The sequence below is a fragment of the Loxodonta africana genome, chromosome 9 (assembly GCF_030014295.1).
Source record: "Loxodonta africana isolate mLoxAfr1 chromosome 9, mLoxAfr1.hap2, whole genome shotgun sequence".
Classification (NCBI taxonomy): domain Eukaryota; kingdom Metazoa; phylum Chordata; class Mammalia; order Proboscidea; family Elephantidae; genus Loxodonta; species Loxodonta africana.
In genome coordinates this window covers 81,783,636-81,810,199 of record NC_087350.1, presented here as the reverse complement: position 1 = coordinate 81,810,199, position 26,564 = coordinate 81,783,636, and the positions used below count along the sequence as shown (strand labels likewise).

The window sequence follows — 26,564 nt, the reverse complement described above, 5'->3', positions numbered from 1 at the left end:
ATGGGGATGAAGGAGGAAGTTGTAATGGGAAAGATGATCATTTCTCCAGCTGGACACTGATGGTCTTGGTTTCTTGGTCCAAATCTTGTGAGCAATTTCTGACAGAGTTTGGCCATTGAGATCGAAGCATGGAGTGGATAATGATATTCCTATTAGAAATGAGAGTAAATCAATCTGGGAAATGGGGATACCAGAAAGCAAGCAGCTCTGCTTGAAGACAGACGTGAGATTGGGAGATAAAAAGATTCTGAAACTGAAGGGAAAGGAAACTTTTTGCGTAATTGAGATCCATTTTGGAGCTGATATGGGGAAAAAACATGAAGAGTGCAAGAAATGGGCCTAGGGAGGTCGTCTTGTTTATGTTGGGGGGGGGTGTCATATATATAAGTAACAAAGTGGAAGAATAAGAATGTGACCAGAGAATATGTGGAATATCAGAGGCTGAGAAATCCAGGCAGTAAGGATACTGGTCAGCTTTGAAATGAATATATTCAAATGGAACCGGGGTGAGCTATTCTCTCCACATTTATTTCCTTTTCAGATAGTGTTTTTGAGAAGATTTACAGCAACCTGCTGACATCCTTCAGTTCCATCTGGGAACTATTTGCAGAATTTTTTGTGACTGGGCTAGAATTAAACCGTATTCTTAGGATCTGTATGATCTTAATATTCACCTAACAGACCTGGTTTGGTTTTTCCTCTCACCGCTTAACCCCCAGGAAGGCCACTGCTCCCGAGGAGGGTGTATTAGTTATCTAATGCTGCTTAAGAAATTGCCCCAAAACTTAGTGGTCTACAACAACAAATAGTATGTGGGTCAGGAATTTGGGAGTAGCTTAAATTTTTTTTTTTTTTTAGCAGGGTGCTTCTGGCTTTCATGAGGTTGCAGTCAAGACATCCACCAGGGCAGCAGTCATCTGAAAGCTTGACTGGAGCTACAGGGTCTGCTTCCAAGTTCACTCACATGGCTCATGGCCAGAGGCTTCAGGACCCCAACACGTGGGCCCATCCATTGAGCAGACTGAATATCCTCACTACAGGGCGCTCTCTTCCATAGAGGCAAGTCCAGAGACCACCCCTGGGGGTCTGTAGGTACACTGGGGCGCCCACGGGGCAAAGACAGAGAGAGCCCTGGGGAGGCTCCATTCACACAGGGGTGCTCCATGGGGGCGACTCTCCACGCCTCCTCAGGAACTCTCTCGAGGGGCCAGAAGCAGCAGACACTTAGGGTCATTCTCCTACACAGGGGCACCTTGGGGCGGCTCCCACACAAACACCTCAGAGTCCCCGGAAGGCCGCCCGCAGCCCTGCCCCTTGGGGTGCCCGCCGCCCCCGCTCCCGCTTACCGGGACCGTCCGGGTGCGGGACGCGGCTTCGGGGCTGGCGGGCTCTACACCGCGGGCCCCGCGCCGCCCTTGGCCGCTCGGCCGGCCGGCGTGCTGGGGCCCAACGCCGGGGGCAGGCGGCGCGGGCGGAGCGGCGGGCTGAGGCGTCGGCGGCGGCGGCGGCGGGGCGCGCTCCCGCCCCACACCCACCCTCCCCGCCCCCCGCTGCGAGCGACTGCGGCTCGCGCGCCCGTCCGCCTCCCCCCTCCCCGGCCCGCCCAGCGGGCCACCGGCGCGGGAGAGCGAGGTGCGGCGGGACCGCGGGTTGGCGGCGGCCCGGCCGGGACTTGGCGTGCGGCTCACACGAGCCGTCGGCTCAGGTGCCAATGGGCGTCCTCCGCCAGCGCCCGGCACTGCGGCGGGGGGACTGCGCCAGCCGGGCCGCCCGCGGCAAGGTCAGTGTCGGTCCCGAGGAGGTGGCCCGGGAGGGGGGCGCCGCAGGGGGCCGCGGCCGCTCACAACTCCCGCCGGCGCCGAGGCGAGGGCGGGGGCCCGGTGGGTCTCGCCGCCGGCATCCGGGGGGGGTTGGGGGGAGGGCGAGAATGACTCTCTCAGCCGCCCCGGCCGGGGCCCTACTTCCGTTCCCCCACCAGGCTCTGCTGCCCAGCTAGGCCTCCGGCCCCGTGGTCGTGGGGCGCTTACCTTCGCGCTATGCCACCCCCGCCCTCGGAGTGCCCAAGAGTGCGCTGTTTTCTCAGACTATTGGTCTTCCATCTCCAGCAGTAAAGCTGTACCCTATTGTAACCCACTTTTTTTTTTTTTTTCTTGCTGCAGCAACCTTGTCCCTCTGATTATCCAGTCAGAAGTCTGAGCGGTATAAAGTGCATTACGTTAAACTAGATGCTTTGTAAAAAGTGAGGGTAACAAAAAGAATATTAAAGTCTTAAGCCCCTAACACTAATTATAAAGCAGTTAAGTGAGGAAATACAAATATGCTGAGGACCTTTTTATTAAAATTATATTTCATTTAAATTTTTAATATACCTAGTGTTTCCGGATAAATTTAACTTCTGCATCACAAATACAATTCACTTCATCACGTGGGGGAAAGAAAGCAAAGAGGAACTCATTTTGTCCTTAACATCATGGAATATAAGGCAGGTAAGTATAGTACTATATATTACCATCACTTTTAAACATTTAAAGTGCCAGGTTATTAGACACTGACATATATTAAGTAATTTAAACTTCTCAACATGGCTATAAAGTACCATACTTCTGTTGCCTACAGATGTAGAAACTGAGGCGTGGAGAGTTTAAACAACCTGCCTGTTACGGTCACATAGCTAATATGTGGAACCTAGGAATTCTGAGTCCAGAACCGATACTCCTAACCATTCATTGTACTGTGCTGCCTCCAGGACCACCTTAAGGATGTGCAGAAGTATCCCAGGTAAAAAAAAAAATATTTTTTTTGAGGACCCTGACTACGTACACTATTTGCTTAAAATATGTATTACAGAATTAGTGGGTCCATATGAGGTGTAATATTTTAGTGAAGATTTAGGATAAAAGGTAGAGAAGTAGTAGTTACATATCTGTTTACTGCCACATCAGTGCACCTAAAGATGCTTGGTAGTGTCTAGGCATTATCTCTTCCTGTTCAAATATAAGTACTATCTCTTCCTGTCTTTATTGTCAGATACATCATTCCTGGCTAATTTCATATCTCTTACCTTCAAAAAAAATAGTAATGATGCTGTTATTACTTACAAGGCCAAGGCCCTTCAGAACCCATTTGTCTTGAAACTATCGATCTTCTTGCCTTTGTAGCTTCTTAATACCATTTATCCAATGCTGGTTATGTCATTATTTATGACGCTGCGTCATCTTGCCACGTGTGAATACTGTCTGTGTTTCATTACTAATGACCACAAGTGCAAATCATACCCAGAGTATGAAGGAAAATGTATGTGACTGATGGTTTGTTTTCTAGATTGTTAAATTTGTACTTTGGAATTTTATAATGTAAATGTAGAGCAATGTGCCCTACAACCATGTCTTTTCTTGAATTCCTTAGGCCATAATCACTACATTCCTAAAATTATCTCTTTCAGTATTGATCACACCTCTACTTTACACACACCACCGCCAGCAGGGATAATAGGTGAGGGGCCCTTGACTCAGTGACAAGAGTGATGACATCGGTACAAGTTATGTCTAACCCTCCTCTAGCATGGTTAAGAACACCCCTTCATGATAAAAACACTCAACAAACAAGAAATAGAAGGGAACTTCTTCAGCATAAGAAGCATCTAGCAAAAATCCATCAGCTAATATTACACTTAATGATAAAAGGCTGAATGTTTTCCCCCTAAACACAGGAACAAGGCAAGGATGTCTTTTCTTACCACTTCTATTCAGCATTGTACTGGAAGTGCTAACCAGTGCAATTAGGCAAGAAAATAAAAGGCATGCAGATTGGAAAGGAAGAAATAAAACTATCTCTTTTTGCAGATGACGTAATCATGTATATAGAAAACCCTAAAGAATGCACTAAAAATCTATTAGAAATAATAAAACAAGACCTAAGTAAATTGAAAGACATCCGTGTTCACAGGTCAGAAGATTTAATATTGTTAAGATGGCAACACATACCAAATTGATCTACAGATTTAACACAATCCCTATCAAAATCTCAGCTGGCTTCTTACAGAAACTGACAAGCTGACCCTAAAATTTGTTTGGACATTCAAGGAACATGGAATAGCCAAGATAATCTTGAAAAAGAACAAAGTTGGAGGATTCACACGTCCCAATTTCAAAACTTAAACTACAAAGCTAGAGTAATCAAGAGAGTGCAGTACTAGCACAAGGAAAGCAGGTAGATCTGTGGAATAGAATTGAGAGTCCAGAAATAAATCCTTACATTTCCACTCTGTAGATTTTCAGCAAGGATGCCAAGACAATTTAATGGGGAAAGAATAGCCTTTTCAACAAATGGTGCTGGGACAAGTGGATATCCACATGCAAAAGAATGAAGTTGGAGCCCTGTCTCACACTGTATATGTGTGGATCAAAGACCTAAATGTAAATCCTGAAACTATAAAACTCTCAGAATAAAACAGACATAAATCTTTGTGATCTTGGATTAGGCAACATTTTATTAGATATGACACAAGCAGTGAAAGAAAAAATAGATGAATTGGGCTTCATCAGAATGAAAAAATGTTTGTGCTTCAAAGGATGCCAAGAAAGTTAAAAGAGAACCCACAGACTGGGAGAAAATATTTGCAAATCATATATCTGATAAGGGATTTGCATCTAGAATATATAAAGAACTCTTACAACTCAATAATAAAAAGATAACCCAATTAAAAAATGGGCAAAAGACATGTTCACTGCAGCACTGTTTACAATAGCAAAAAGATGGAAGCAACCAAGGTGCCCATCAACAGATGAATGGATAAATAAATTATGGTATATTCACATAATGGAATATTATGCAACGATTAAGAACAACGATGAATCTATGAAACATCTCATAACGTGGAGGAATCTGGAAGGCATTATGCTGAGTGAAATTAGCCAGTTGCAAAAGGACAAATATTATGTGAGACCACTATTATGAGAACTCAAGAAAAAGTTAAAACACAGAAGAAAATATTCTTTGATGTTTACGAGGGTGAGGAGGGAGGGAGAGGGATAGTCATTAATTAGGTAGTAGGAAAGAACTATTTTAGGTGAAGGAAAAGACAACACACAATACAGGGGAGGTCAGCACAACTGGACTAAATCAAAAGCAAAGAGGTTTCCTGAATACAACCAAACGCTTTGAAGGCCAGAGTAGCAGGGAGGAGGTCTGATTGGCATAACAAAGTGTATTAAGAAAACGTTCTGCATCCCACTTTGGTGAGTGGCATGGGGGTCTTAAACACTAGCAAGTGGCCATCTAAGACAAACCAATTGGTCTCAACCTACCTGGAGCAAAGGAGAGTGAAGAACACCAAACACACAAGGTGGATATGAAGCCAAGGGACAGAAAGGGCCACATAAACCAGAGACTCCATCAGCCTGAGACTGAAAGAACTAGATGGTGCCCGGCTACCACCGATGACTGCCCTGACAGAGAACACAACAGAGAATCCTGGTTGAGCAGAAGAGCAATGGGATGCAGACCTCAAATTCTCGCTAAAATACCAGACTTAATGCTCTGACTGAGACTGGAGGGACCCCAGAGGTCATGGTCCCCAGGCCCTCTGTTAGCCCAAGACCACAACCATTCCCAAAGCCAACTCTTCAGACAGGGATTGGACTGGACTATAAGACAGAAAATGATACTGGTGAGGAGTGAGCTTCTTGGCTCAAGTAGACACGTGAGACTATGTGGGCAGCTCCTGTCTGGAGGCGAGATGAAAAGGCGGAGGGAGACAGGAGTTGGTTGAATGGACAGTGGGAATACAGGGTGGAGAGGAGGAATGTGCTGTCTCATTAGGGGGAGAGCAGCTAGGAGTACATAGCAAGGTGGGTATAAGATTTTATATGACAGACTGACTTGATTTGTAAACTTTCACTTAAAGCACAATTAAAAAAAAAAAAAAAGGGCAAAAGACCTGAATAGGCATTTATCCAAAGAAGATATGTACAAATGGCCAATAAGGATGAAAAGATGCTCAATATCATTAAAAAAAAAAAAACATTAGCCATCAGGAAATACAAATCAAAACCAAAATGAGATACACTTCACACCCACGAGGATGGCTATAATAAAAAAGACAGTGTCGTATATAACAAGTGTTGGCAAGGAGGTGGAGAAATTGGAACCTTTGTACATTGCTGTTGGGGATGTAAAATGGTAGAGTTGCTTTGGAAAATAGTCTGGCAGTTTCTCAAAAGGCTAAACATAGAGTTACCAGATGACCTAGCCATTCCCCTTCTAGGTATATACCCAGAAGAAATGAAAACCTATGTCCACATAAAAACTCATAAACAAATGTTCATAGCAGCATTATTTATAATAGCAGAAAAATGGAAACAATCTATATGTCCATAAAGTAATGAATGGATAAGTAAAATGCTATATATCCATACAATGGAATATTGTTCAGCAACAAAAAAATGAAACACTGGTATATTGCTATACCATGGATGAACCTTGAAAACATTATGCTAAGTGAAAGGAGTCAGTCACAAAAGCCTACATATTGTATGATCCATTTATATGAAGTCTTTAGAGACAGAAAGTAGACTAGTGATTGCCTAGGGCTTGGGGTATCGGAGGTTGGGAGTGATAGCTAAGGGATATAAAGTTTTCTTTTTGTAGTCCTGAAAATGTCCTGCTCATGTGTACAGAGTTTCTTTTTGGGATGGAAAATGTAAACTTGGATTATGGTGGTGGTTGCACAACTCTAATATACTAAAACCCACTGAATTAAGCACTTATAAATGGTTGAACTTTTTAGTATGTAAATTTTATCTCAATAAAGCTGTTTAAATTAATTAATTTTTTAAAAATCATGCTGGCCAGTAGGAGCTATCCACCTGCCAGGGAGCTCTCCTGGGGCTCTGGGATGAGCCCACAGGCTCAAAATCCTGAAGAAGCCTGGGTATCTGAATGATTCCACATGGGGGATGGGGAGTGGATATGGGAGGGGAAAGGCTGGAAAGGGCCAGAAAAGGGGAGAAATGGGGGCCTGGACCTTGTTGTTGTTTGCCGCTGAGTCAATTCCAGCTCATGGTGACCCTATGTGACAGGGCTGAACTGCCCCATAGGGTTTCCTAGGCAGTAATATTTACAGGAGCAGATCGCTAGGTCTTGTCTGCCGCAGAGCGGCTGGTGGATTCTAACTGCACCAACCTTTTGATTAACAACCAACTGCTTAGCCATTGTGCCATCAGGGCTCCTTGACCCTGGCCTTCTGGGTTCTAATTGGGGCTGGGAGCACCCCTACCAGATAGCACAGGGCAACCCCACAATCATCAGAGATGGATTTTAAAATTTTCAGGGTAGGCACACCAAAGCATGGAGCCTCCTGAGACACAAGGCATTAGGCAAGGGACCCATGTGCTTTGTCTATACTGGTTATCTCTACACTAGGTACCATGTAATGAGAATTAAAACCAAGTGCTGTGGAAGTGCTGAGAGAACTGCTGAAAATTAGAGCGCAGGTAAGAGGAAGACAGTATTTTGCCCTCTGATAAGGGAGAAAAGCCATTTAGGCAGAAATTTTTTTTTTTTTTTTTTTTTATAAAGGAAGGCAAAAAATGAATTGTGCCCAATACCGCATTGCCATTGAGTCAGTTCTGACTCGTAGTGAACCTAAAGGACAGAGCAGAACTGCCTGACGGGGTTTCTAAGGAGCGCCTGGTGGATTTGAACTGCCAAACTTTTGGTTAGCCACAGTAGCTTTTAACCACCAGGCCACTAATAGAGGGGTGAAATGTGGTGGTAATTCAGAGGACAAATTGCTTCATGAAGGAAGGTGCTTTGATTAAGGAAAATGTATAACGACCATTTAACTCATTGTTTGCATTTAAGTATCAAAAAATCTAATTTATTAAATGTCTTTATATTTCCACTGTGTGAAACATTTCTGTCAGGTTCTAGAGAAGAGAGCTCTTTACTGTGGTCCAAGCAGTATTAAGGGGGTCGTTTGGGGAATGCAAAGGTTAATGACAGCAGGCTTTTTGAGAGATTTACTCTGCCTCCCCAAGTGGCAGGCACAGAATACAAAGGCACAAGATAAGACATTCAAGGTCAAAGTGGCAGCAGGAGAAAAAACAAGGTGGGGAATGAACAAAGTAGGTCTGAGGAGGTGCAGCTTTATTTTACATTTGTATTCATTCTTGTTTGTTTGTTTTTATTGTGGCAATATATACATAACACGTTGCCGTTAAATGCCGTTGAGTTGATTCCGACTCATAGCAACCCTATGTACAACAGAACGAAACGTTGCCTGGTCCTGTGCCATCCTCACAGTTGTTGCTATGCTTGAGCTCATCACTGCAGCTACATACATAAAATTTACCATTTTAACCATTTTTAAATGTACAATTTAGTGTCATTAAGTATGTTTACAGTTTGTGCAACCATCATCACTATTTCCAGAACTTTCTCGTCATCCCAAACAGAAATTCTGTACCCATTAAATAATTGCTTCCCATTCTCCTCCTTTCCCCAACTCCTGGTAATCTCATTCTACTTTCTGTCTCTATGAATTTTTTTTTTTTTTTTAGATAACTCATGGAAACCCTGGTGCCATAGTGGCTAAGAGCTATGGCTGCTAACCAAAAGATCAGCAGTTCAAAATCCACCAGGCTCTCATTGGAAACCCTATGGGGCAGTTCTACTCTGTCCTCTAGGGTCGCTATGAGTCAGAATTGACAGCAACGGATTTTTTTTTTATTCTAAGATAACTCATGTAAGTGGAATCATGTAATACTTGTCCTTTTGTGTCTGGTTTATTTCACTTAGCATAATGTTTTCGAGATTCATCCAGATTGTAGCATATATCAGAACTTCCTTTCTTTATATGATTGCATAATATTCCATTGTATGTATGTGCCACATTTTGTTTATCTGTTCATCTGTTGATAGACAGACACTTGAGTTGTTTCCACCTTTTGGCTATCATGAATAATGCTGTTATGAACATTTGTGTACGAGTATTTGTTTCAGTCACTGTTTTGATTGTTTTTGGATATGTACCTAGGAGTGGAGTTGCTGGGTCATGTGGTAATTCTAGGGAGCCCTGGTGGCGCAGTGGTGAAGAGCTGTGGCTGCTAACCAAAATGTTGGCAGTTTATGTCCACCAGCTGCTCCTTGGAAACCCTATGGGGCAGTTCTACTCTGTCCTATAGGGTTGCTAAGAGTTGAAATCAACTTGAAGGCATCGGATTATGGTAATTCTATGTTTAACTTTTGAAAAACTGCCAAACTATTTTTCACCAACAATGCATGAATATTCCAGTTTCTCCACATCCTTGCCAACACTTATTTCCCTGCCCCCTTTTATTTTAAATTATAGCCACCTTAGTAATATGAGGTGGTGGTGTTTGTGTGTTTCTAGGAATTTGTCCGTTTCGTCTAGGTTGTCCACGTTATTGGCGTACACTTCTTCATAGTATTCTCTTACAATCCTTTTTTTATTATTAACTTTTATTGAGCTTCAAGTGAACGTTTACAAATCAAGTCAGACTGTCACATATAAGTTTATATACACCTTACTCCATACTCCCACTTGCTCTCCCCCTAATGAGTCAGCCCTTCCAGTCTCTCCTTTCGTGACAATTTTGCCAGCTTCCAACTCTGTCTATCCTCCCATCCCCCCTCCAGACAGGAGATGCCAACACAGTCTCAAGTGACCACTTGATATAATTAGCTCACTCTTCATCAGCATCTCTCACCTACCCACTGTCCAGTCCCTTTCATGTCTGATGAGTTGTCTTCGGGGATGGTTTCTGTCCTGTGCCAACAGAAGGTTTGGGGACCATGACCACCGGGATTCCTCTAGTCTTAGTCAGACCATTAAGTGTGGTCTTTTTATGCGAATTTGGGGTCTGCATCCTACTGATCTCCTGCTCCCTCAGGGGTTCTCTGTTGCGCTCCCTGTCAGGGCAGTCATCGATTGTGGCCGGGCACCAACTAGTTCTTCTGGTCTCAGGATGATGTAGGTCTCTGGTTCATGTGGCCCTTTCTGTCTCTTGGGCTCTTAGTTGTCGTGTGACCTTGGTGTTCTTCATTCTCCTTTGCTCCAGGTGGGTTGAGACAATTGATGCATCTTAGATGGCTGCTTGTTAGCATTTAAGACCCCAGACACCACATTTCAAAGTGGGATGCAGAATGTTTTCATAATAGAATTATTTTGCCAATTGACTGAGAAGTCCCTTTAAACCATGGTCCCAAAACCCTCACCCTTGCTCCGCTGACCTTTAAAGCATTCATTTTATCCTGGAAACTTCTTTGCTTTTGGTCCAGTCCAGTTGAGCTGACCTTCCATGTATTAAGTATTGTCCTTCCCTTCACCTAAAGCAATTCTTATCTACTAATTAATCAGTAAAAAACCCTCTCCCACCCTCCCTCCCTCCCCGCCTCGTAACCACAAAAGTATGTGTTCTTCTCAGTTTATACTATTTCTCAAGATCATATAATAGTGGTCTTATACAATATTTGTCCTTTTGCCTCTGACTAATTTCACTCAGCATAATGCCTTCCAAGTTCCTCCATGTTATGAAATGTTTCATAGATTCGTCACTGTTCTTTATCGATGCGTAGTATTCCATTGTGTGAATACACCACAATTTATTTAGCCATTCATCTGTTGATGGACACCTTGGGTGCTTCCAGCTTTTTGCTATTGTAAACAGAGCTGCAATAAATATGGGTGTGCATATATCTGTTTGTGTGAAGGCTCTTGTATCTCTAGGGTATATTCTGAGGAGTGGGATTTCTGGGTTGTATGGTAGTTCTATTTCTAACTGTTTAAGATATCACCAGATAGATTTCCAAAGTGGTTGTACCATTTTACATTCCCACCAGCAGTGTATAAGAGTTCCAATCTCTCCGCAGCCTCTCCAACATTTATTATTTTGTGTTTTTTGGATTAATGCCAGCCTTGTTGGTGTGAGATGGAATCTCATTGTAGTTTTAATTTGCATTTCTCTAATGGCTAATGATCGAGAGCATTTTCTCGTGTATCTGTTAGCTGCCTGAATATCTTCTTTAGTGAAGTGTGTGTTCATATCCTTTGCCCACTTCTTGATTGGGTTGTTTGTCTTTTTGTGGTTGAGTTTTGACAGAATCATATGGATTTTAGAGATCAGGCGCTGGTCGGAGATGTCATAGCTGAAAATTCTTTCCCAGTCTGTAGGTGGTCTTTTTACTCTTTCGGTGAAGTCTTTAGATGAGCGTAGGTGTTTGATTTTTAGGAGCTCCCAGTTATCTGGTTTCTCTTCGTCATTTTTGGTAATGTTTTGTATTCTGTTTATGCCTTGTATTAGGGCTCCTAAGGTTGTCCCTATTTTTTCTTCCATGATCTTTATCGTTTTAGTCTTTATGTTTAGGTCTTTGATCCGCTTGGAGTTAGTTTTTGTGCTTGGTGTTTACAATCTTTTTTTACTTCTGGAAGGTTGGTGGCAATAGTAAAACTGCCTTTTTTTGTTTCTGATTTTAGCAATTTAAGTCTTCTCTCTTTTTCTTAGTCAATCTATCTAAAGATTTGTCAGTTTTGTTCTTTTCAAAAAACCAACTTTTTAGTTCATTGAATGTATCATTTTTCTATTCTCTATTTTGTTTATCTCTGCTTTAATCTTTATGTTTTTATTTCTCCTAGCTTTGAGTTAAGTTTGCTTTTTTCTTCTATCTCATTAAAGTGTACAGTTAGGTTATTGATTTGAGATCTTTCTTCTTTTTTAATGTAGGCATTTAGAGCAATAAATTTCTCTCTGAACATTGCCTTTCCTGTATCCTATTAGTTTTGGTATGTGTTTTATATTTCACTACTCAAGGTATTTTCAGATTTCTCTTAAGATTTCTTCTGTGACTTGTTGGTTGTTTAATAGTGTGTTATTTCATTTCTATATATTTGTGAGTTTTCCAGTTTTCCTTCTGATATTGATCTCTATTTTCATTCTGTTGTGGTTGGAAAAGATACTTTTTATGATTAAAATTTTTTCAATTTATTTAGAATTGTTTTCCATCTAAGATACATCTGTTGATCTCATCCCATCTGGAGCAAAGGAGAATGAAGAAAACCAAAGACACAGGGAAAATATTAGCTCAAAGGATTAAAGAACCATGTGAACCACAGCCTCCATCAGCCTGAGCCAGAAGAACTAGATGGTGCCTGGCTACTGCCACCAGCTGCTTTTACACGGATCACAACAGAGCAGGAGCAAAATGTAGAACTCAAATCCACTCACACACAAAAAGACTAGACTTAACTGGTCTGACAGAGACTTGAGGAACTCCTGAGGCTATGGCCCCCAGACACTCTGCTAACTTAGAACTAAAACCATTCCTGAAGCCCGCCTTTCAGCCAAAGATCAGATAGGCCTATAAAACAAACAGTAACACACGTGAGGAATGTGCTTCTTTTTTTTTTTTATTAACTTTTTTTGAGCTTCAGGTGAACGTTTACAAATCAAGTCAGACTGTCACATATAAGTTTATATACACCTTACTCCATACTCCCACTTGCTTTCCCCCTAATGAGTCAGCCCTTCCAGTCTCTCCTTTCGTGACAATTTTGCCAGCTTCCAACTCTCTCTATCCTCCCATGTCCCCTCCAGACAGGAGACAAGTGACCACTTGATATAATTAGCTCACTCTTCATCAGCATCTCTCACCTAGCCACTGTCCAGTCCCTTTCATGTCTGATGAGTTGTCTTCGGGGATGGTTCCTGTCCTGTGCCAACAGAAGGTTTGGGGACCACGACCACCGAGGAATGTGCTTCTTAGTTCAGTAAAATAAAAGAGACTAAATGGGCAAACTCTGCCCAAAAGCAAGATGAGAAGGCAGGAAGGAGCAGGAAAACTGGATGAATGGATACAGGGAAACTGGGATAGAAAGAGAAAGAATGCTGTCACATTGTGAGGATTACAACCAATGTCACAAAACAATATGTGTATAAATTTTTGAATAAGAAACTAACTTGACCTGCAAAGTTTCACCTAAAGCGCAATGAAATTAAAAAAATAATAAAATTTCATATCTGGAGAAAATATCTTTTACATATAAACATGAAATAAAGACAATCTGAGACCAAAAAATAAGAATTGTTTTGTGGCCTGACGTGGTCTGTCCTGGAGAATGTTACATGAGCACTTGAGAACAATGTGTATTCTGCTGTTGGGTGGTTATCGATATCTGTTAGGTCTAATTGGCTTATAGTGTTCTGTTGTTCAAGTCCTCTATTTCCTTATTGACCTTCTGTCTGGTTGTTGTATGTATTATTGAAAGTGGTGTACTGAAGCCTTCAACTGCTATTACAGAAATGTCTATTTCTCCCCCTTCATTTCGGTCTATTTTGCTTCATATATTTTGAGGCTCTGTTGTTAGGTATGTGTATATTTGTAATTATTAGGTCTTCTTGACTAATTGAACCTTTTAATAATATACAATGTCCTCATTTGTTTCTTGTAACCTTTTGTTTTAAAGTCTATTTTGTCTGATATTGATATAGCCGCCCCAGCTCTCTTTTGGTTACTATTTGCATGGAATACATTTTTCCATCCTTTTACTTTCAGTGTACCAGTATCTTTGGATCTAAAGTGAGTCTCTTGTAGCAAACATATAGATGGATCATGTTGCCAATCTCTGCCTTTTAATTGGGGAGTTTAATCCACTTACACTTAAAGTAATTACTCATGAGGCAGGATTTATTTCTACCATTTTGTTATTTCTTTTCTGTATGTCTTCAATTCCTCCATTATTGCCTTTTTACTTGATTTTTGTAGTGTACCATTTTGATTCCCTTCATCTTTCTGTTCCCTTATTGTCTTAGTCATCTAGTGCTGCTATAACAGAAATACCACAAGTGGATGACTTTAACAAAGAGAAATTTATTCTCTCACAGTCTAGTAGACTACAAGTCCAAATTCAAGGCATCAGTTCCAGGGGGAAGGCTTTCTTTCTCTGTCAGCTCTGGAGGAAGGTCCATGTCATCAGTCTTCCCTTGGTCTAGGAGCTTCTCTGCACAGGAACCCCAGGTCCAAAGGATACTCCCTGCTTCTGGCACTGCTTTCTTGGTGGTATGAGGTCTCCACATCTCTCTGCTTGCGTCTCTCTTTTATATCTCAAAAGAGATTGGCTTGAGACACTATCTAATCTTGTAGATCTCATCAATATAACTACCACTAATCCATCTACTTACACCATAGTGACAGGATTTACAACACATAGAGAAATCACATCAGATGACAAAATGGTAGATAATTGTGCAATACTGGGAATCATGACCCAGCCAAGTTGACACATATTTCTTAGGTACACAATTCAATCCATGACAGAAACTAAAAGAAAGGTGCATCTAGTTGATTCTGTTCCATTCTGTGCAGAACATTTTTCCATAGGACTTTTAATGGCAGATTTTTTTGGAAGTAGATCACTATGTCTTTCTTCTGAGGCACCTCTGGGTGAAGTCAAACTTCCAACCTTCCGGATAGCAGTTGAACATGTTAACAGTTGTCATCATCCAGGAATTCCAGGAAACTAATATAAATCCCCATATCAAATATGGAGCTTCTGGGCTTGAAACATGCCACCAAGCTTGAAGGGTCTCAGGTCAACCTTCTCACTACCTGAAGATTTCTTTCACATCCACCTGCCTCCATACATCTGTCTTCAGTGAAAGTTGGTTATTTTACTTCATTTTCCTATCTGAGTGGTTTTTTTTTTTTTTTTTTATCCTTCGTGAAGCGGTATTCATCATCCCTCTTTCCTGGGATATATTGGTGGAATGGCTGAGGGGGAGCATGATTGGATATTGGGAACATGACTGTGGTGGGATGTCAGGGAGAAACACGGATTAGTTTTATGTCAGAATATTAAAATTATTAGCTTATTAGCTTATTGTCTCTCACCACAAAATGTAAGCTCCAAGAATGCTGAGACTCCCTTGTCTGTTTACTGTTGTAAAGATATAATACATAATAACCTTGAGACACAACACCATATAGTCAGGATATACTAAGAGTATACCAAGATTATCAAACCTCTAAATACCTGAATAGTAATTAAAAATAACTTCATAGGTACCCACCCACCAAAAAGCCACTGCCGTTGAGTCGATTCCGACTCATAGGGACCCTATAGGACAGAGTAGAACTGCCCCATAGCGTTTCCAAGGAGCACCTGGCAGATCCAAACTGCCGACCTTTTTGGTTGACAGCTGTATCACTTAACCACTATGCCACCAGGGTTTCCGACTTCATAGTAAATGATGTGAATTCCCCAGTCAAACCATTGACTTCAATGATGCTAGATTTAAAAAAAAAAAAAAAAGTTGTGACCAAGTTTTTTTTTTTTAATAATAAAGAAATAGTAATAAAATTATGACATAATATTATACTTTTATTCTCAAATATTAGGCAAAAACACAAGAGGATATACTAACTTATAAATCTTAACCCAAAGAGAATCAGGCACTTCTCTTGATTTTTAATAACATGTTCCATATAATTCATAACATGTTAAACAAATCTTTTTAGCACTTTTCCTCTATAAAAATTTTGTGGCTTTCCATGAATTTTCAGAGTTGTCATGAGTTTATTATAGGTTACTGTGAAGTTATTTAACCAAGGATCTTAAAGTAAAGCCTTAGCTTTTTTTTATTTCCTAAAGCTATGTGGCTTAGTTTTCAACTCAGGAATCTTATTCTAATGAGAGGCCAAACCTTGGTCTTTGAGTCAGATCACAGTAATAAATTAACCCTTTAACTCAGAAATAAAAGAAAATTTTGTTTTTTAACAGCAAGAAACCTATTTATTTGTTTTATATGCTATTTAACATTAATGCTCCTAAAAATCCCATAAATTAAACCATTAAACTTCAGTCAGACAGTTAAAACTTTTGGCCATTATCGAATAAATTTCTTTTTTCAATAAACCTCTTAAACGTTGTCTTTGTTGCATATCTCTTATAGTACATCCTTTAAAATGACAAAAATGAACACACTCATTAGCAGACCCAGATATACACACACATATCCCCTTTCTCTTGTGGCATAAAAAGCAAAAGTATATAAGCTTAAATTACGACAAATACGTATTAACTCCAGTTAATATCAGTAAGTTACCTAAAAAAAAAAATTTTTTTTTTCACCTAAAAGGTCTTGGAAATTATTTTAAGCCTGTATAACATAAAATATAACTGTAATTGAAATAAAGTCTGTTTAAACATTCTAACTTTTCATTCACCTTTTACTATTTTTCATATTTTTCTCAATCTAATTTTAGCCCTTAAAGGTTTTATCAACTGGCTTTGGAAATCATAAAGTTTCTGCTCAGTTGACCAATTCATTGATACGGATATAACCTTAAGTGTCTGGCTACGGTTGGAAACATTTTTCCAGGCCATTTCAGGTGTGTCTCCTTGTGATTTCTATTTTTTTGGTTTCTTAAAGTTCCCCTACAATAGAGAGAACTTGTTTACAGTTCTTTTACTATTGAGATCTATCCAATTTCTGATAACTATAGCAAAGCAGCAATGCTTTCCCGTCTTCTTTTTGTCTTAAGAGGGTCTCCACCCAGAAGAACTAGATGGTGCCCGGCTACAACTGATGACTGCCCTGACAGGGAGCACAACAGAGAACCCCTGAGGGAGCAGGAGAGCAGTGGGATGCAGATCGCAAATTCTCATAAGACCAGACTTAATGGTCTGACTGAGACTAGAAGGACCCCGGTGGTCATGGCCCCCAGACCTTCTGTTGGCCCAGGACAGGAACCATTCCCAAAGCCAACTCTTCAGACATGGATTGGACTGGATAATGGGTTGGAGAGGGATGCTGGTGAGGAGTGAGCTTCTTGGATCAGGTGGACACTTGAGACTATGTTGGCATCTCCTGCCTGGAGGGGAAATGAGAGTGTGGAGGGGGTTAGAAGCTGGCAAAAGGGACATGAAAAGAGAGAGTAGAGGGAGAGAGTGGGCTGTCTCATTAGGGGGAGAGTCATTGGGAGTGTGTAGCAAGGTGTATATGAGTTTTTGTGTGAGATGCTGACTTGATTTGTAAACTTTCACTTAAAGCACAATAAAAATTATTAAAAAAAAAAAAGGTTTCCACCTAGTTGGAAAGGGTTTTTCAAAAGCTTCCCTGTATCTATATGACCTTGGAGATTGGGGGCTGGGGAAGCCTGATCCTGCCCTACCCTTCCCATTTTTTAACTCTTGGTAGAAGACAAGATTAGATCATTCCAATTCATTTACATATGTTTAAGTGGACCTAGACATTTTGAAAGGCAAAAGATAACTAATTTCTTTCCCTTATACTGTTCTGAAACTGCTACTTTTACTTTAAGATAAAACCATCCTTTTTCTTTTTTTCTTTAAAGAAAACACATTTCATATAATATCTAGCTTAAGTTACTTAGGTTTCACTTTTAAGATTGGCATAGTATAGAATATAAAGATCCTAGTGTACTTTTCAAATAAACTAATTTGTATCAAAGTTTCTCTAAGTAGCTATTAAATCTAACTCACAAGACAGACAACAAGACACAGTTTTTCTGGATGTAGAAAGAACTGAGGTTCTAAGACAGCCTTACAAAAAACAGCAATTCTCAGTCATAGACACCGACCTAATACAAGATGGAAACTTAGGCACAACGCTCTAGAACAGAAGCAAGCTCTCGGAAGAAAAGGAGACAGAAAGACCACAGAAACTCCCTGAACAATACCACACAAAACAAAGATATGGGAATTCCAGTTTCTTAAAGTATATATAGAAATTTTGGTAAGATCGACTCAATTCAATGGAAAAAACAGGTTCTAGATAAAACTTATTAACTTGCAAGAGCTTCAGATGGAGGAATATTAGACCTTTTGACAAAACCGGAGCATCAAGCATTAAATTCCCTAAAGAGAAAAGACAACACAAATGAAAGTTCACTTTTCCAAAGTGGTCACTGAAATCCCAAATTACTTTTAGTATATTCAGTTTATAAAATAAAAATTTTTTTTTTAAATTTTATTTTATAAACTGAATTTATAGCATTTTTAAATATGAACCCCAAACCAGTATTTCAGTAGTGGGGGAAATCCAGGCTCATTTGTCAAAGATATTAAGCTCTAATGTTCAAGCTTTTTGTTTCCTTCTTTTTGAACTTAATTCATTCTGCTGGCTAGAGACCTAGTCTCTTATTTTAGACCTTAAATATACTAGTTCCTCCAATTGTAAAGTACTTTAAAGCTGCTGACGGTCTTAATTTTAACATTGTGATTCTTCCTTGAGAAACTATGTCATAAATAAGATACAGAACTACCACTTCTCCCTTCAAATTTTATAATGGAGGCCAGGAGCTGCCACCTCCCCCTGAGAATTTCATACCACAGGTCAGGAGCTGCCACCTCCCTCTGAGAATTTAGAAAAAAAAAAGCAATGTTTTCCAGGTTTTCTCTGAGCCACAAAAAGAACCCTAACAAGAAATGCCGTGGGGTTTGGACAGTGTTTTGCTTAGACCAGTGGGTACCTTCGTTGCACGAGAGTTTCATTGTGGGTGGCAGGCAGCCTAGTGCTCTAGCCTAACTGGTGACCATCTTACCCTGTCACAGGAGACTTTAACGGTCATGATGAGCACCAGCAACTACCCTAATGGCTTTTACTGGTCAACTTGTGCCTGAATTTTTGCGGCTTATAGTGGCTCAAAGCTCTTTGAAAATAGAATTTCCTCTTTAATGTTTCAAATGCCCGAATTCGGACCTAAACTGCAGCTCACTTAAAAAGTTACTAAGTGTCACTCTTAACCAAACGATCAAGCAAAAATCTAAGAAACATTCTCCTTAATCAACCCACCAGTTTTTCAAACAAATATGCCAAACAAAACTTAAGAAAACATGAGAAAGAGAACAAAAAGAATAAGCAAAGGCTAGTATTCCGAGAGCACGCACCCTGTTGATGTCGAAGGGACATGGAGTGGGAACATGTGGGTCCAGAAGACAGGGCCTCTTTTTTTTTGCCGGCTTCTGCTCCACAGTCCAGGTCTCCTCGAGTTCGACTGGATTCGTAGGTTCAGAAATCCTTGATGACTAAGCCAGTAACTGTTGCAGGGGAAAAAAAATCATAAAGTTTAGTAAAGCAAAAATAAAATTTTATTTGGCATATATTCAAAAAGGCAAAAGTGGGAAGTGAACAACCATACTGCCAGAGTCATGTCTGCCCGAGTATTACAGAATAAGCAAGGGTGGGAAAATGGACAAGCATCCTGCCATAGCCATCTCTGCCTGAGTCCCAGATTTTCATTCCTTCGTAGATAACCTGTTTCCTTCTATTGACAACTCTGTAGAAATATTCTACTACCTGTGGAAATAAAAACTTATTCTTTTACTTAGGTAGGCTAAATCTTTTGCCACAATCCTTTCCTGATAATCAGTGAACTCTTTTGGACCAGAGACCTAAAACTACTTTTGTTCACAGAAAATTTTATTTTTTTGTAGCGATTATTATTTATCTTCTATCTGTACTGTTCTCACCTGGTGAAATTCTATGATGGATCCTCCGGGTTGAGATTCCATGCCTTCCCAAATCTTTTCTCAAATAATTTTTAATCTCTTTTTTTCCTCTGAAGTTTAAGAGAATAATTTGTTTTTTTTTAATTCAAAAATTCATTTTTAGTGTTGTCCTTTCTACTTTTCTGTTGTTTGCTATTGAATCTCATTTGCTCATAATGTTTTACTTCCAAGACAATGTTCTTATCTCCCAATCATCTTTTCTCCTAGCCTCATTTCTCATAGACTGCTCTGTTTATTGATTCAATACCCTCTTGAATATCACTAAGAATTATACTGAGATTTTTAAAATGTTTTTCTATCTTACTGTATTAACAATTTTTTTTAAAGCAAAAGCTGATTGTTTTGTTTCTTCTCGATAGGATTGAAAGTTTATATCAACTGTCAGAGGTTTTCTGTTCTGTTCATTCTTTTAACTAGATTGATCACTGTTGGGAGCTGTTTGGAATTCCTTACCAAATCATGTGAGTGGCTCTTAAATGTCTCCTAGTGGATTTCACCTCCATGTTCTTCTGAGTACCATATGGTTTTGGTGATTCTTAGGTGGCAAAGCAAGTAATGACATCACTTGGCTGCATTCTTGGTCATGCTACGCCAAGTAGTTGATAAAACTCATTTGATCCTTCTTGACATATCTCAGTTTCCGCATTGCTCCAATGAGCCATGGGAGACCATTGCTGTCTAGGGCAGAGCCCGGGGATAAATAACATCTTCACAAAGGGAAAACTCTTGCACACCTTCCTCACTCCCCTCTCTGACCAAGGGCATGAGTGATTTCCTGGTGGGGAGCTTGAGTGAGAACCAGACAGTGAGAACTATAGGGTAGTTATAGAACCAAGGGAGAGAAAAATTCAGGAAACATTTTTTAAAGAATCAATATGACAATGAAATGGTAAGGAGAAAGATAAAAACATTTCCTGATACTATTTTATATGGCATAGAAAGAGTTGAAAGGTAACATAAAAGTAAGCACTCATTCAAATATGTTCAAGGAAAGAAACCATGAAGGGATTAAATAAAAGACTAGAGCTTTTCATTAGTTAAACAATAAAAATTTGAAGAGTTACTTTTCCTTGACCTCAATATGTTCATTGTCCATTAGAGAGAGTAAGAATTACAAGGCTAGACAAGTAAGAATATTCCTCTATTGAACTGTTTATAGAATGAAGTGAAAAAAAAAAAAAACTCCTATTAAAAGCTCCTGGTTCACACAGAGTCTTTCTATATAATGAAATTTATGTAATATTTGATGAAGTTGGCCCACATCTGGTGATCTTATCCTCTGAGACCCTCAGGTGAGAGAAAGCAGGAAGCACAGGACTACCAGGACCCCTCCCACCATCACCGGATGAGGTGTTTCTGAAATACCAGATTCCTCACAGCGGCCTTCACATCCTTGTTCCTCAGGCTGTAGATGATGGGGTTGAGCATGGGTATCACCACCCCATAGAAGAGGGAGAAGAGTTTGTCTGAAAGGTCCTGTTTGTCTGCCCCCAGTGGACCCTTAGACTTGGGCTTTGCGTACATAAAGAGGATGGTCCCATAGAAGACAACCACAACTGTAAGGTGGGCAGAGCAGGTAGAGAAGGCCTTTTTCCTCCCCTCTGCTGAACGGATCCTTAAGATGGTAGCAATGATGAACACATAGGAGGAAAAAATGAACAGCACTGGGATTCCCAGAATAATCACATTGGCCACTCCCATACTGATCACATTAATGGAGATGCCAGCACAGGCCAACTTCAGGACAGCCAGGATCTCACAGGCAAAGTGGTTGATGACATTGTCCCCACAGAAAGGCAGTCGCATTGCCAGGGAAGTCTGTATCATAGCGGTGGTGCTTCCAGCTACCCAGGAGCTGGCAACCATGGGCATATAAGCAGCCTTTCTCATGATCTCAGGGTACCTAAGGGGGTTGCAAATGGCCACATAACGATCAAATGCCATCATGCTCAGGAGCACACACTCTGTGGCTCCCATGGCAAAGGAGAGAAACATCTGTACAGCACAGGCTAAGAAGGGGATGGTTTTCCTGGGAGTGAGGAAGCTGTCAAGAATAAGGGGGACTGAAGAGGTTGTGTAGCAGATGTCCAAGAATGAGAGGTTCCCCAGGAAGAAGTACATGGGCGCGTGCAGGCGGAAGTCCAGGATGGTCACAAGAGTGAGGACCCTGTTGCCCAGCAGGATCACCAGATACATCAGGAAGATGAGTACAAAGAAAATTTTCTCTAGCAATGGGTGGGCAGAGAGTCCCAGGAGAATGAACCCTACCACAGGTGAGGTCTGATTGGACTTGACCATGAGGTTTCTTATTTCACTTGCAGGAACTCAGAAGACTAACACCATCATTCTTTGCTGTCTAAAGTGCCTGGGCAGTCAGTGAAGAATCCCCATCTTGCTAAGTAATTGGAGAAGAGCTCTGACAATTGAGGTTCTCCACATGGTTCTAAATAAAATGCAGGGAATTTGATTAAAATCTACTTTGTGATCTCTGGCCACCTCCTAATAAGGCTTGGAAAGTAGTCTGATTTGATTTCCCTAATCGCGTTCACGATAGACAGTACACATTTACTTCAAGTTACACCATGTTTGGCTAATTTGCTTGATTCAGCTTTGATAAGAAATGTGAGATCCCATTCATGTTTTCCTTCCCCTTGGGGCCTAGGACTTGTAGAAAGAACTGGTGCTCTTCATCCTTAATTCCTGACCAGATCTCCTCTCCAAGCGTTTTTAGATACAATCTGCCTCCTCTTTCCATTTCTCTCTCACAATGCACAGGATGCTAAGCTATTCATTCATTCATCCATCTATCTGCCAAACTCCTCTGGAGCACTTTTCAAAAGAACTGGCATTCAACAATCACCCAATGCATACAAATAGTTAAGTCTCCTTTTCTCTCTGTGCCTCAGTTTCCCTAAGGCTCACTTAGAATAGGTTATTTTTAGGGATATTCCATCCCAGGGACTAATGGATCTGATGACCTTATCACTCTTGGACTTTCTTTTGCACCACTGAGATGTCTTTTTCCTTTTCCTTCAAGACCTTCTGTACCACTTAGCCACATGAGAAGGATTGGTCCAAGAAGAGTTTACATATTCTTTAAAAATCTGCTCCCTTACCTTTATAAGTTAATATGCTGATAATGAAAATAATTTCTCGAGGTTTTGGAATAATCCAGTGGCCAAAAATAGCCAGTTCAGTCAGGAAGCAGCAGCGGGGTCATTGGCTCCTGATATGGGTGAAAGTTAAGTTTCTTGTCTTTGTTCTGTATTTGGACAAAACCCACAAAGGACCATCTGTTGCATATACAAAGCTGTTTAAATCCTACCTCGCTATTGAGATTATTCTAGTCCCTGAAGTGATTTAAATTTTAAAAATTGAAGTGAAAAAGTTTAGAAACCTTTCATACGCCTGGGATTATGTCCCCAAGTTCCAATTATTCTAAAGTCCCTCCAGAAATACTTTCTTCCTTCTTATCCTCTCTTGCTAGGAGTCCCTGGGTGGTACATACAGTTATGTGCTCAACTACTAGCCAGAAAGTTGGTGGTTTAAGCCTACCAAGGGGTGCCTTGGAAGATAGGCCTGGCAATCTGCTTCGGAAAGGTCACAGCCTTGAAAACCCTATGTAGCAATTCTACTATGCACATGTGGGGTTGCCATGAGTCAGAATCAACTTGACAGCAGCTAACAACAGCAACACACCTCTGTTCCTATCTATTCTGTTGAGCTAGGAAAACACTAGAGAGGAGAATCATTCAGGCCCTGCCAAAATTAACATAAACCCCCAATCAATGAAACTCTTACCCAGAGCCCATGATAGACCTGGGAGAATGAGAAACCCACCACACAAGGCAAATCCTTGTAGCTCAGTACTCTTGGCCATTTCTACATTCAGGATCCCAGAGTTGAAAGACTCTAGCAACCTAGGAGTTCCCTTCTTGTCTGTGTCTCACCAAATAGACTCTGGCTCCTCCCATAGTCTAGGCCTTTAAAGGATGTTAAAAAAAAAAAAAAAATCAGTTGCCATTGAGTCCATTACGACTCATGGTGACCTCATGTGTGTCAGAGTAGAACTGTGCTCCATAGAGTTTTCAGTAACTGATTTTTTTTGGAAGTAGACTGCCAGGCCTTTATTTTCTGAGGTATCACTGGGTAGACTTGGATCGCTAACTCTTCAGTTAGCAGCTGAGCATGCTAGCCATTTACACCACCCAGGGACTTCCAGGTCACCAATGAACCTGGTCATGGCTCCTGTGAAGAGTTTCAGAGGCATAGCAGCTGTGGGTTGGGTAAAGGACAGTTGATCCCAAAAGAGGGGTTCTGTTGCTTAAAGTCTTTTTTGTGTGTGTTTGCATGAGTGTGCCTGTCTATGCATTTGTGAGATCATGGCTCGTTTACCATTGTTTTCTGGTAAAGTATAGCTTTTTAACCACATTCTTATCTTCCCTTTCTCAATTAATTTGAATGCTGGGAATGGTAGGTTATGCGTGTGTTGTGCTTTTGCTCAGAGATGTCCATGGTGTGCAAGAGGAGCCTGCCTAGTACCAGGAATAAATTAAAGACCTGGGCAATTCCTCCCACTTCTTCCATAAACAAAACACTGGCTTATATGCACTGGCTTATAAAAACCTTAGAATCAAATACAATGCACATTCATATCTTAAATCATTATGCTTTGCCTTAAATTTTTCATTCTGTAAAATATACATATAGAAGGATGTAAAGACTATATGTAACTTTTAAGGAAAAATAATAAACTACACACCACATACCCACAACCCTGGTTAAGAAGTAGAATGCTTCACTACCTTAGAAGTCCCTCATGTTACCCTCCTCAATTATAGTCCCCCTTCTTCCCTCTCAACCAGAGATGTCCACTATTCTGACTTTTGTGGAAAGCATTCTGTGGTAGTCAGAATCCTAATGATATTCCTGTTTCCCCATAATTCTTATCCTCTGGTGATAAAAGTCAAACACGAACCTGTTGTGAAGGGATTTTGATGAAATACCTGAAGTTCCAAGTCAGTTGATCTGAAGATAAGAATATTATCCTGGTGGGCATGACCCAATCAGATGAGTCTTTTAAAGGCAGAGAGTTTTCTCTGGCTAGTAGCAGAAGGAGAAGTCAGATTTAAAGCATAAGAAGGATTTCATATGCCATTTCCAGATTTAAAGATGGAGGGGCCCATGTGCTAGGCCCAAGGAGCTGCCACAAGAAGCTGGGAGTGACCCCTGGCCAACAGCTAGCAAGGAAACCAAGTTCATAGTCTTGACAACCACAAGAAACTGAATTTTGCCAACAACCTGAATGAATTTGTTGCGTAACCATGAGAAAGGACTTAATGCAAGTGACTTTTAAACCAGTAATTTGACGTACATCCTTAGAGAGAGATATCTTAAAGACAAACTGTGCTGTGAACTTTTTTTTTTAAATTGGGCTTTAGGTGAAAGTTTACATCTCTAGTTAATTTCTCACAGAAAAATTTATACACATATTGTTATGTGACCCTAGTTGTAATCCTTGTAATGTGGCAGCACACTCCCCCTTTCCACCCGGGGTTTCCTGTGTCCATCCAACCAGCTCCTGTCCCTTCCTGCCTTCTCATCCTGCCGCCAGACAGGAGCCACCCATTTGGTCTCGTGTATCTGCTTGAACTAAGAAGCCCTCGCTTCACGAGTATTATTTTATGTTTTATATTCCAGTCTAATCTTTGTCTGAAGAGGGGGCTTCGGGAATGGTATTAGTTCTGGGTTAACAGAGCGTCTGGGGGCCATGGCTTTGGGGGTTCCAGCAGTCTCTGTCAGACCATTAAGTCTGGTCTTTTTATGTGAATTTGAGTTCTGCTCCACGCTTTTCTCCTGCTCTGTCATGGACTCTGTTGTATTCCCTGTCAGGGCGGTCATTGGTGGTAGCTGGGCATCATCTCGTTCTGGTCTCAGGCTGATAGAATCTCCGGTTTATGTGGCTCTTTTGTCTCTTGGGCTAACGCTTTCCTTGTGTCTTTGGTGTTCTTCATTCTCCTTTGCTCCAAGTGGCTTGGGACCAACTGATGCATCTTAGAAGGCCACTGCCAAGCTTTTAAGACACCAGATGCCACTCACCAAAGTGGGATGCAGAACATTTTCTTAATTAACTTTGTTATGCCAATTGACCTAGATGTCCCCTGAAACCATGGTCCCCAGATCCCAGTCCCAGATACTCTGTCCCTCAAAGAGTTTGGCTGTGTTCAGGAAACTTCTTAGCTTTTGGTAAGAAGTTTTAGTCCAGTTGTGCTGACTTTCCCTGTATTGTGTTTATCCATTCGTCTCTTGATGGGCACCAAGTTGTTTTCATCTTTTTGCTATTGTGAACAGTGCTGCAATGCACCAAAAATTAGCCATTAGAGAAATGCAAATCAAAACTACAATGAGATACCATCTCACCCCAAAAAGGATTACTGCTAGCTAATGGCTAACGATCATGAGCATTTCCTCATATATCTGTTAGCCACCTGAATGTCTTCTTCGGTGAAGTGTCTGTTCATTTTTTAATTGGGCTATTTGTCTTTTTGTTGTTGAAGTGTTGGAGTATCTTGTAGATTTTAGAGATTAGACGCTGATCGGATTTGTTGTAGCCAATTTTTTTTCCCAATTTGTAGGTCGTCTTTTTACTCTTTTGGTGAAGCCTTTGGATGAGCATAAGTGTTTGATTTTTAGGAGCTCCCAGCTACCTAGTTTCTTTTCTGGTATTTGTGCATTGTTAGTTCTGTTTTGTATTCTGTTTATGCCATGTGTTAGGGCTCCTAGTGTTGTCCCTATTTTTTCTTCCATGATCTTTATCATCTTAGATTTTATATTAAGGTCTTTGATTCATTTTGAGTTAGTTTTGTACATGGTGTGAGGTATAAGTCTTGTTTCTTTTTTTTTTTTTTAATTTTTATTGTGCTTTAAGTGAAAGTTTACAAAGCAAGTCAGTCTCTCATACAAAAATTTATATACACCTTACTATATACTCCTAATTGCTCTCCCCCTAATGAGA

At 40.7% G+C, this 26,564-nt stretch overlaps 1 protein-coding gene and 1 long non-coding RNA gene across 3 annotated transcripts; one reads left to right on the top strand and one right to left on the bottom strand.

The window, feature by feature from the left end:
- Positions 1-1,698: 1,698 nt before the first annotated feature.
- On the top strand, positions 1,699-22,050 carry LOC111749844 (uncharacterized). Of its 2 annotated transcripts, none has more exons than XR_010323064.1 (4): positions 1,699-1,780; positions 2,374-2,486; positions 2,617-2,778; positions 21,871-22,050. It is a non-coding gene; the product is annotated as an uncharacterized LOC111749844 (long non-coding RNA). The 2 variants fall into 2 exon arrangements; XR_010323065.1 differs by lacking the exon at positions 21,871-22,050 and adding an exon at positions 12,011-14,654.
- Positions 20,688-21,847, bottom strand: LOC100657907 (olfactory receptor 13C7-like). The gene has a single exon (XM_003407873.3). The coding sequence runs from the start codon at positions 21,845-21,847 to the stop codon at positions 20,888-20,890; it is 960 nt and encodes a 319-aa protein (XP_003407921.1). The 3' UTR covers positions 20,688-20,887.
- Positions 22,051-26,564: the final 4,514 nt, after the last annotated feature.

What these genes read in the sequence shown, in the direction of transcription:
- LOC100657907 (XM_003407873.3), bottom strand. Translation starts at nt 21,847, where the DNA reads ATGGTCAAGTCCAATCAGACCTCACCTGTGGTAGGGTTCATTCTCCTG.